At 36.8% G+C, this 11,875-nt stretch overlaps 1 protein-coding gene across 1 annotated transcript in view; it reads left to right on the forward strand.

Annotated features, from left to right (window-relative positions):
* RLF (RLF zinc finger) overlaps positions 1-11,875 on the forward strand; it is an 83,394-nt gene that overhangs the window by 36,252 nt on the left and 35,267 nt on the right. The window contains exons 4-5 of the mRNA XM_079903809.1: positions 1,025-1,157; positions 7,449-7,651. Of these exons, the coding sequence (XP_079759935.1) occupies positions 1,025-1,157; positions 7,449-7,651 (336 nt within the window). The remainder of the gene's footprint in view (positions 1-1,024; positions 1,158-7,448; positions 7,652-11,875) is intronic.

Raw genomic sequence — 11,875 nt, forward strand, 5'->3', positions numbered from 1 at the left:
GACATGAAAATTAAGGGGAAAAAAGCGAACTTTATTTTTTATACTTCATTTAGGTGAATATAAGATTATAGTCTTAGGTCTGTGAACATTTTTAACCTATATTTTATTTTCCAAAGAAATACTGCTACCAGTGAAAGCTTATGTTCCTTGAGAATTTCAGCAGTCTAAAATAAGGGAAAACAAGTTAAAATTTTAGAATATGGAAACAACCAATAATCCTCACTAGTAATAAAGGACAGTGAGATATATGCTTAATTATTTACGTCAAGTTAAATTTCTGACCCCTTACCTCCCCGCCCTTTGTGTATATAAGTATTTTAAAGAATAAACTTGACAATTATATTTTGTTTGTTTTCTGAGGAGATAGAATGACAGCTAATAACTTGCATTTCCATGACTTTTAGCTAGAGCCATCTGTCATTTTTCTGTGTACTTTTTAAATTTTTTGGCTGCGCAGCATGTGAGATCACAGTTCCCCCACCAGGGATTGAACCTGCGGCCCCTGCATTGGTAGCACAGAGTCCCAACTGCTGGACCTCCAGGGAAGTCCCTGGAGCCATCTATCATTTTAAAAGTCCTTTGATAGAAGAATTTAAACAATTAAAAAGATATATAACAATAGATGTCATTAAGTCATACTTCTGTTAGAAGGAATAGGTTGCCTGTGTGAATACTGCAGAATCTTTTTTAAAAAAAAGAAATCTGTGCCAGTGGCCTTAAAATAATTGAGTAATTCAAGGATGGAAATTGAATTGTGATCATTTTACCTAGGAGAATTCAGGAAAACATTTTAAAGGTACTCTTTAACTTAGTGAAAATGCCCTAGTTTCATTTTTTAAAAAGCAGCAACAGAATTTCACAAAACTTTGAGGATAGTTTTTTTTCTGCTTATTTATTTTTAGGAAATCCAAGATATAGGTCTTTTCATAGACATTCAGATATATTGAAAGGGCAAAATGACTTTTTATATTGTTTATATTGCCTGTTTTCTGGATATGCTTTTTTTTTCTTCTTTTTTTTAAAGGAGTCACATGATGCATTATTGGAATTTGGGAATAATAACCTACAAATACTGGTTCACGTTACCAAGGAGGGGGTGTGGAAAAACCCTGTTCTTCTTAAAATTCTGTCTCAACAGCCAGTAGAAACAGAAGAAGGTAAGCTTAAAACTATACTGACTATTGAAGGAGGATTTAGTTCTAAGAGAATTAAAATTTTTTTCTCTGTTAAAATTTTGTGAATTTCACCTGTGTATCTATAACCAATCGTTCTCTTATCCTTTGAATAGTAAAAACTAACCATTAGCACTTAATGTTTTGCTTAAGGATTCTTGAATATTTATGTAGTGTTTTAAAAGTATCCCTTTATACTTGTTTTTAAATGTTGCATTGACTGACAATGTTTATGCAGAGTTCCTGAGATAGAAATTAATAATCTGCTTCCAGTCCTTGGTATATAGTAGAGCTTTGCTTATAATGATATTTTGTTTACTGGTTACTACAGCTGAGGATTATGAAAAAAAATTACTTCTTATTTTAAATTTATGAAACATTGGAATTTAGCGTTTTTATAGAGATATGCAAAGAAAGAAAATTCTTACAAAGTTGTCAGTTTAAGTCCAGAAGATTTATGGGTTTGAGTTGACATAGTTGACATTTGCATTTTAGACACACAAAATATCTCATTTTATATGTCCAACAATTATGATTTCATTTGCTTTAAGTTAGTGGAAAGTTAAAAAAAGGATCACATTCTGTTAAGTATGTTTCTGGGATAAGAATGAGTTTCAGAACAGTTTTTATTTACACTTTAGATAGATCTTTTTTAATTTTTATTTTATTAAAAAATTTTTTTTTAATTTATTTTTGGCTGCATTGGATCTTTGTTGCTGCGCGCGGGCTTTCTCTAGTTGCGGCGAGCAGGGGCTACTCTTCTTTACGGTGCATGGGCTTCTCATTGTGGTGGCTTCTCTTGTTGCAGAGCACAGGCTCTAGGCATGCGGGCTTCAGTAGTTGCGGCACGGAGGCTCAGCAGTTGTGGCTCGCGAGCTCTAGAGCACAGGCTCAGTAGTTGTGGTGCACGGGCTTAGTTGCTCCACGGCATGTGGGATCTTCCCAGACCAGGGCTCGAACTTGTGTCCCCTGCATTGGCAGGTGGATTCTTAACCACTGCGCCACCAGGGACGTCCCATTTTTTATAGATCTTTAGTTCAGTTCTCAGGACAGGCCTTTTGAATGTTGATATCTTAAAATATTACAGTTAGCTTATTCATTCACCAAGTTTGATCACCTATTATTGTATACATGCTGTTTGGGTTTTTCTGTATAGTCAGAAGATTGATAATAAGAGTGTTTAGATTTTCTCTTGGTCCCTTTCCTCTGATAATTCTACTGCTTATCAGTTACACGGACAAGAAAAAAAATGCATAAGGAGAATAGCTGTTAAATAGAAAATAGATTGCTATTTATTGTTTTCTGTTGAGGTTCCCAGTAAATGGCATCCTTTTGTAAATATAGGCAGGTGGAGGCTAAATTATTGCCTTTATTATTATTAAAAGTTGTTAGAGGACAGGGCCAAATAGTTGCAAAAGGATCCCAGAATTAGGCAGATCCCACTCCAGATAAGGCTCCAGGAGTGAAGAATGCATGACCTTTGTAGATAGGCCCAAGCCCCAGAGGGAAAAGATGGAGTTGCATTAAATGTCCCCAATTTATTTTCCCCAACGTACTAATCAAATATATCCCTCCCACCCCAGGAGTTAACAGTACTCAATTTCTTTTCACATAGAAAAAAATCAAGAAATGGGGAGAAGCACTGTTTACCTAATATCCCATGGTATCCTATATATTCAATAAAGATTAAGTTAAGTACCCACTATCTATAAACTGAATGGGTATAGGTTACCTACATATGTAAGGAATTTTTCTGAGAACCACAGCATAAGTGGTGGGCAGCCTGTTGCCTGCTTACTTCTGCAACTGGCCCTTACTAATTTCAGGTCAACAGATTTAGAAAGCCTCCTTTATAGCTCCATTGCCCTTGCAGCCCAGATATCAACATATTTGATGCTAGAAAGCAGTGACTATCATTTCATTAATTGCCTTTTTTCAATAACAGAGTAATCAGAAGCATAAAAGTACAAAGTGTTTAGCCTCCCAAGTAACTCAATAAATGCTTTTTGGTTTAGTTTTTTGAATTAAAAAAAAAAGTGTATAAGAATTTTATTTTTCCTGCCACAAATTCTTGAATTTTGTAACCCCGTCCCCACCAAAAAACAGTTATTACTGAAGTACGTAATAAGTGCCAATTGTTGACACTTCTGCCTGCCATGATCGTCAGGGAAATGAGCAGGTCCTCCCACCCAGGTATCAAACACCTTTCTACCTCAGGTCACCCCAGCAGCCTACCACAAAACATAGGGCTGGCAAGACCAAGCCCAGCCCCACTGATGGTTCCTGACTTGAGCCCCAGTGCCCACAAACCACCCCTGGTTCCAACGGTGATGGCAGCAGCCCACAGCCCTAAAGACCTCAGGCCCATCAACCTTGGAGACCCCCCTTCCACTGTACTAGAGTGGTTCCAACTAGAGGAAACCCAGAGCTACCATCTGGTATCTGCTAGTTTTTCCAGCTGACCTGTGCCCTACCCAGCACCCTCCTTCCCCCCTTAATTCATGACATCAAAGCACTGGCTTTTCCCCATTTTTCTTGAGACTCAGGAGGGCCAAAGCAGCAGCCTTTTGTTCTTTTTTTTCTCTCCCCTACCAAGGGTTGAAGGCAGAGATCCATCCTAATTGTTCAGAGGTACTAACTTCCTCCCCTAAATCAAGCTGAGAAGGAACCAGCCAGCTCTTACTTCTTCCTGGTGGTTTTTCTTTCCCACCCCAGTTCATTTTTTCCCTTCTACTACCTACCTCCGAAGCCATTTTATGAATTATCATGTGCCACCTGAGCCTTCAGTAAAAACAAAAACACTCTCTTCTGTTAAAAAAGAAAACAAAATTTTTAGCTGGACCTTAAATGTTACCAGTTTTTACATGTTGAAGTATATATGAGGTAAACTGTCATGATGTTTGCACCTTACTTTTAAGTGGCTGAGAAAAAGAAAAGCTAGATAAAGAAATATGGCAAAACAGTTCAGTTGTTGAACCTAGATGGAGGAGAGGGTATATGATTAAACATTTTTTTTGTATTAAAATGTTTAGAAAAAATAATATACAGAAGGGATCACAGTTGGGAGTGAGACATCTTAGTGTACACTTCATTGTGTCATTTTAAATACTGAAATGTATGTATGGATTTCCTTTTTAAAAATACAGTTAAGTATTGATTTTAACATACCTTAAAATGATTTTTAAAATGCAAGTCTGATCTGTGTGTTAAAAATTGATATAGTGGTTTAACTGTGGCTGTAATATGTTGAGTAAAATAGTTTTACCTCATAGAAATAATAGCTACAATTTATAGAGTGCCTGCTATGTGATGGGCACAGTATTAGTGTTTTCTATCTCCTGTAATCCATTAAACAGGCAAGAGATTACACATGCCCAAGGCCGTGTAGTTAAAACTGTGGAGGCAGGATCTGGGCCCAGATGAGGAGATATCTAAAAGTTTTTGATTGACTAAAGTGATAACCATTGGTTGCTAAATACATGGTTTTATTAAACATCTGTAATATATAAAGCATTGTGCTTAGCGCTGTAGGGAATACAAAAGTTAACAAGGCATGGTATTTGTACACAAATTGCTGACAGTGTAATAAGGGGGATATCAGGGACAAATAATAGCAAGTAGTATTGAGCATTTCCTCTGCACTGGCCATGTGCTTCGTGTCTTACTTGCATTCCGGTATTTCATTTATGATTCTTTCATCTCTTTGGGGTAGATATTACTAACCTTTTCATAGATGAAGAAACTTGAGGCTCAGACAGGTCTACTAATTTCCAAGGGCTTCACAGCTAGTATATGTGAGAGTCATGATTCAGCCTCAGTTTTGTGATTCCACAACCTGAGATCTTAACCTTCATACACTCTAATCATTTATTATTGTACTTAAAGAGAAAACTAAGTGTGGCAAAAGAAGTAAAATGCTGTGGGAATTTAGAAGGGAGTGGCTTGTATAGATAACGTGCCTGTTTTCAGGTGTGAGATTTGTGAAAATGCATACAAGTTGGTAGAGCAGATAAATAGAGCATAATCTGATATTAGGCAGTTTAGGATGTAGGGGACAGATGTGGCAGGAAATAATATGGAGGAACTAGGTTGGAGAGAATTTTAAAAAGAATTGCTAGGACACAGTAACTAAGTTGATTTCCTTAGGAAAGGAGTTGGCAAGGAAGGATAATGCCAAAATTTCATTTCTTTATGATTGAGAGAATACCATTACTGAAAATAGAAGGAACAAGGAGCTATTTGAGATATGATTGTGAGTTCATTTTGTGGGATTTAGTGCTTGTGGGACTAAAATAGAGAAAAGTCCAAATGCAAATGATCTATTTTCTGTCCATGCCTTTTGACCTTGACTGTGTATTAGAGTATCTATGGAATTTAAAACCAAAACACACACACACACCCCCAAGGTCCAGGCACTACCTGCTAAATCAAAATCTCCAGGGTTGGAGCTCTGGAATACAGACCTTTTTGAAGTGCCACAGGAAACAGGCACCTTCCACCTATAAGTGCTGGGAGTGTAAATTGGTACAATCTCTGGAGATTAATTTGGCAGTAATTTCACTTCTAGGAATTTTTGCTATAGATACAGTCGTGCATGTGTGAAATGGCCTTTGTACAGGACTGTAGATTGTAGCATTATTGACAGTTGTCAAAGATTGGAAACAACTTGCAAGTGTATCAGGAGGGGATTGGTTAAATTAATTATATCTCTACAGTGGAACAATGCTTATTTGTTAAAAGTATTGAGGTAGCTCTCAATGTACAGTGATGTGATAGAATGACCTGTATGATATAGTAAGTGGGAAAAGAAATACGTCTTCTGTACTAAGAATGTTTCTGGAAGGATAAACAAAAAATGGGAAATGATTATTGTTTCTTGGGGAGAGAGACTAGGGGACTGGAGTCAGAGTAGGAGGGAGACAACTTTTAACTGTATACCTTTTGGTGTGCCTTTTGAATTTTGTGTCGTTTGCATATATGGTGTTACCCATTTTTTTACAAAAGAGAATTTTTAAATCTCTACAGTTGATTCTGATGTGTAGTTAAGATTGGGCCAGTGGTCTCTCCCTCCCCTCCCCACCGTCCTGGTGGTTTATCATTAATATTAATGATTTCTATTCCACATGTGGCCTGTAGACCTAGTAGCATGGCTATTACCTGAGAGGCTTATTAGAAAAGCACAGTCTCAGGTCCCATCCCAGACCTACTGAATTAGCATCTGCATTCTACTACAATTCCCCTGGTGATTCAGAAGGCACTTTTGAGTTTAAGGAACACCGTTTTAGGTGAACCACCTAAAGCAGTTTGTTTGCTTGCCACTCATCTTGACATGTATATTCCCACCTCTGTTCTTTAAATAATACTGTGTAACGATGCCACACACTTGTTAAGTATTTACTATTTGTAAATCGAGGACTTGTCCAGAACACTGTACAAATCTGTGTTCAGGTGCTTAATATTGAGTACTGCTCAGAGCAGCATTTTCCAAAGTGTGTACTGAACCAGGAACGTAGATTTTACGTTGTGCTAATGATATGTGTAAAAGGGTTCTCTGGTCAAATCAGTTTGGGAAACCTTGGGTTAAATAAAAGTGAACAGTTTTCTTCATTGCAGGACTGTTCAGAGATTTGACCAAGGAATCCTTTTTTTTTCTAGGACTATCTCTCAGGTCTTTTGGTCGGTGGAACACACTTTGAGAAATGCCTGGTTTAGAGGAAAGACCACCACTGGCTTTGGAATCCTTGGCAAGTTACCTAATTTCTCTGAGTATTAATTTTCCTAACCTTAAACTGGGGATAACAATACTTGCCTTGGTGGTGGTGTGAAGAATAAATGAGAGGTATATAAAAACAGTCAGCTTAAAGCTTGGTACCTCATAAGTGTACAAGTGGTAGTTGTTAATGTTACACAGGATACTTGCCTTTTTGCCTTGTACTTAAGTTTATAGTTCATTTCATTGTTCCTTACTATCCTTATAAGAAAGTGAGGGAGGAGAAGGTGAAAGAATGAATTTTGATGAAATGTTAGTAGTAGCTTTTTTAAAAGGTATGGTGTTCAAAATAAAACTACTAAGTAATGTGGGAATAATTAGCAACATTAATTTTGCTCTTTGCTCTGTTAGATGAGTACTGAGATCAGAATAAACTTCCAGTTATATCAGCTGACTTTTTGTCCACTAAAAATAAGCAACAACAGAAGATATCAAACTTTCATCTTTACAACCTTGACATGTAATGTGGTATGTTATCAAACTGTTTTATTTTTCCTTTTTTCTAGTCAATAAATTGATTGCACAAGAAGGACCTTTCTTTCTGCAAATGCGAATAAAACATTTGTTGAAATCTAACTGCATCCCCCAGGCTACTGCTTTATCAAAACTATGTGCAGAATCTAAAGAAATTTCAAATGTGTCATCTTTTCAGCAAGCCTATATGACGTGCTTATGTTCCATTCTTCCTAATGAAGATGCTATTAAGGAGGTAAGTAAAGCAAATAACTGCTGTTGTCATTCACACTAACTATGAATTTAATAGATTTTAATAATTGTTGTATGCCAGGCTGAAATTCCCAAGACTCATTTTCTTTCAGGCTATGAAAAGTACCATTTTAATTGTATATTTAACTGTTCAACAGATTGGATATAAAGTTATGTCTTGTAGGTGGATTTGAAAAGTAGATAATTAAAGAATATGCAGATGAATGTTTATATATTTGGGTGATGGTTTGCTTTGAAATCTTTAAATATGAAAGTTGCTTTTTCTTCTTAAACTAATGATTTCTCTCTGGGAAATGTGGAAATTATTAATACTGGTGTCAAGAGATAAACTCAAGAGAATGGCAGTTAACTTTATTTAAGTTAGTTTATATATTTAACTCTAAGCAGAAAGGTGTAGGACTTTAGAAGCCATGAATACATTTTGAACAATGATTAAGCAGACAAACAGGGTTTTTTTTTTTAACCTGAATCATTGTTTTCCTTAGAAAAGTTGGAATTAGTTTTCTCTAAGAGTTTTTGATAAATTATACAGAGAAAATGAGGAATTCCAAGGCTATATTCCATCATCTACCTTTAATTCTCTTACCTGCCATTCAGGTCTTACATATAGATTCTCATTTTACCTTTACACTGAACTTTCTTATTAAATGTGGGAATCCCAAGGATCTGGTTCTATGCTATAGTAATTCTTAACCTTTTATGACAATTTCAGATGTAAATATCTTACTCTCCAAATGAAACTCTCCACCTTTCCACTTCACTCCCTTTAATATTCAGACTCCACCAGGACCAACAGTCTATCAGTCTGATCAGCTTTTCACTCTCCTTACTCTGCTTTTCCGTAGTCAATCATTATTAGCACTCCTTTGCATACACCCTCAATTCCTCTGCTGGTCTCTCCCTTAATTGTACTTCTTTGACTAACCTGTATCCTCATTATCCCTTCATCTCCACCTGTTTTGTATCTTTACCTGCACCAGTGGGGCCAAACTTAGGTGGAGAATAACCTGGCAACTGATTTTACTTTAATTCAGTCACACTGTGTTTCTTGAGTTCATTCACTCTCCTACTCCCTTAGATTACTATTTCATGCTTTTTCCTTTTTCTTTAAACCTATACTACAATACCTTCTGTCCCATCTCTGTCTCCACTGATGAACTTTCTGCCTATTTCTCTGAGGAAACTGGGACAGTTGGAAGAGAATTTCCATGACATCTATTCACCTACCTGCATTTATGCATTTACACCTTCTCTTCTATTACTAAGGATAAACTATATCTGTTTTCCCCTGCTAAGGCCAACAATCCCCTTGACTTCAGTATCAGATCCCGTCTGCGCTTGCCCCCTCAAGTATAGTGCTGCAGCAGTTTTCCCTTTCTCTACTGCATTTATCAATTTCCCCCTCTGCTGTCACTATCTCATCAGCATTTATGCTGTTATTTCTTCCATTTTTAAAAGAGAAAGACTTCTTCTTCCAGCTACCACCCCATTTCTCTCCTGCCCTTTCAGTGTAATTTCTTGAACCATCGTCTGAATTTACTGTTTAACATTTTTCTCCTTGAACGTATTCTAATATGGCATTGACTTGTGCCAGTCCACCACATCACTAAATCCACCTGCAAAAGTAGTTCTAAGAGGGAGGTTTATAACATCCTCAGGAAACAAGAAAAATCTCAAATAAACAACCTAACCTTACACCTAAAGGAACTAAAACAAAACCCAACAAAACCCAAAGTTAGTAGTAGGGAAGAAATTGTAAAGAATCAGAGGAGAAATAAATGAGGGACTTCCCTGGTGGCATAGTAGTTAAGAATCTGCCTTCCAATGCAGGGGATGCAGGTTTGATCCCTGGTCAGGGATCTAGATCCCACATGCATGCCGCAACTAAGAGTTCATGTGCTGCAGCTAAGAAGCCCACGAGCTGAAACTGAGGAGCCCACCTGCAGCAACTAAGACCCGGCACAACCAAAATAAAAATAAATAAATAAATGAAATGGAGATTAAAAAAACAATAGAAAAGATCAGTGAAACTTTCAATGAGCTGGTTCTTTGGGGAAAAAAAACAAAATTGATAACTTGTAGCTAGACTCATCAAGAAAAAAAGAAGGCCCAAATCAGTAAATTCAGATATGGAAAAGAAGTCACAACTGACACCAGAGAAATACAAAAGATCATAAAAAATTACTACAGACAGCTATATGCCAATAAAATGGACAACCTGGAAAAAATGGACAAATTCCTAGAAATTTACCATCTCCCAAGACTGAACCAGGAAGAAATAGAAAACATGAACAGACTAATTACCAGTAATGAAATTGAATCAGTAATTTAAAAAACTCCTAACAAACAAAAGTCCAGGACCAGATGGCTTCACAGTTGAATTTACCAAACATTTAGAGAAGAGTTAACACCTATCCTTCTCAAACTGTTCCAAAAACTTGTAGTGGAAAGAATACTTCAAACTCATTACATGAGGCCAGCATCACCCTGATACTAAAATCAGATAAAGACAGCACAAAAAAAGAAAATTACAGGCTAATACCACTGATGAACATACATGTAAAAATTCCCAACAAAACATTAGCAAACTGAATTCAACAATACATTAAAAGTATCATGCACCATGATCAAGTGGGATTTATCCCAGGGATGCACGTATGGTTCAGTATTCACAAATCAATCAGTGTGACACACCACATTAAATTGAAGAATAAAAATTATATGTTTATCTTAATAGATGCAGAAAAGGCTTTTGGCAGAATGCAACATCCATGTATGATAAAAACTCTAAAAAAGTGTGTATAGAGGGAACATACCTCAACATAACAAGGGCCATATCTGACAAGCCCACAGCTAACATCATACTCAGTGGTGGAAAGCTGAAAGCATTTCCTCTAAGATCACGAATGAGACAAGGATGTTCACTCTCACCACTTTTATTCAACATAGTATTGGAAGTCCTAGCCAAGGCAGTCAGACAAGAAAAAGAAATAAAAAGAATCCAAATTGGAAAGGAAGTAGCAAAACTGTCACTGTTTGCTGATGACATGATATTATATGTAGAAAATCCTAAAGACACCACCAAAAAACTAGAAGAGCTCATCAATGAGTTTGGTAAAGTTGCAGGATACAAAATCTGTTGCACTTCTCTACACTAACGTGAACTATCAGAGAAATTAAGAAAACAATCCCATTTACAATTGCATCAAAAAGAGTAAAGTACCTAGGAATAAATCTAACTATGGAAGAAAATACCTGTACTCAAAAACTGTAAGATACCAGTGAAAGAAATTGAAGATGACACAAACAGGTGGAACGATATACTGTGTTCATGGATTGGAAGAATTAATATTGTTAAAATGACCATACCCAAGGCAATCTACAGATAAAATGCAAACCCTATCAAATGCCAGTGGCACTTTTCATAGGACTAGAACAAAGAATTCTAACATTTGTATGGAAATATGAAAGATCCCGAGTAGCCAAACCAATCTTGAGAAAGAAGAACAAAGCTGGAGGTATCATGTTCCCTGACTTCAGACTATACTACAAAGCCACAGTAATCGAAACAGTGTGGTACTGGCACAAAAAAAGACACCTAAATCAATGGAGCAGAATAGAGAGCCCAGAAATTAACCCACACATATATGGTCAATTAATCTATGACAAAGGAGGCAAAAATATACAGTGGGGAAAAGGCAGCCTCTTCAGTAAATGATGTTGTGGCGCATGGGCTTAGTTGCTCCATGGCATGTGGGATCTTCCCAGACCAGGACTCGAACCCATGTCCCCTGCATTGGCAGTGGATTCTTAACCACTGCACCACCAGGGAAGCCCCATCAGGGAACTTTGAATTGAAACTACAATGAGGTATAACCTCACACCTGTCAGAATGGCTGTTATCAAAAAGACAACAAATAACAAGTGTTGGCGAGGATGTGGAGAAAAGGGAATGGTGGTGGGAATGTAAATTGGCACAGCCACTATGGAGTCAATGTGGAGGTTCCTCAAAAAAACTAAAAATAGAACTACCTTACGATCCAGCAGTTCTACTCCTGGGTATTTATCTGAAGAAAACCAAAACACTTATTAGAAAAGATATATGCACCTCTATGTTCATAGCAGCATTATTTACAGTAGCCAGGATGTGAAGCAGCCTAAGTTGATGAATGGATAAAGAAGATGTGATATATATATATATATATAT

This window comes from Stenella coeruleoalba, assembly GCF_951394435.1.
Source record: "Stenella coeruleoalba genome assembly, chromosome: 1".
Lineage (NCBI taxonomy): Eukaryota > Metazoa > Chordata > Mammalia > Artiodactyla > Delphinidae > Stenella > Stenella coeruleoalba.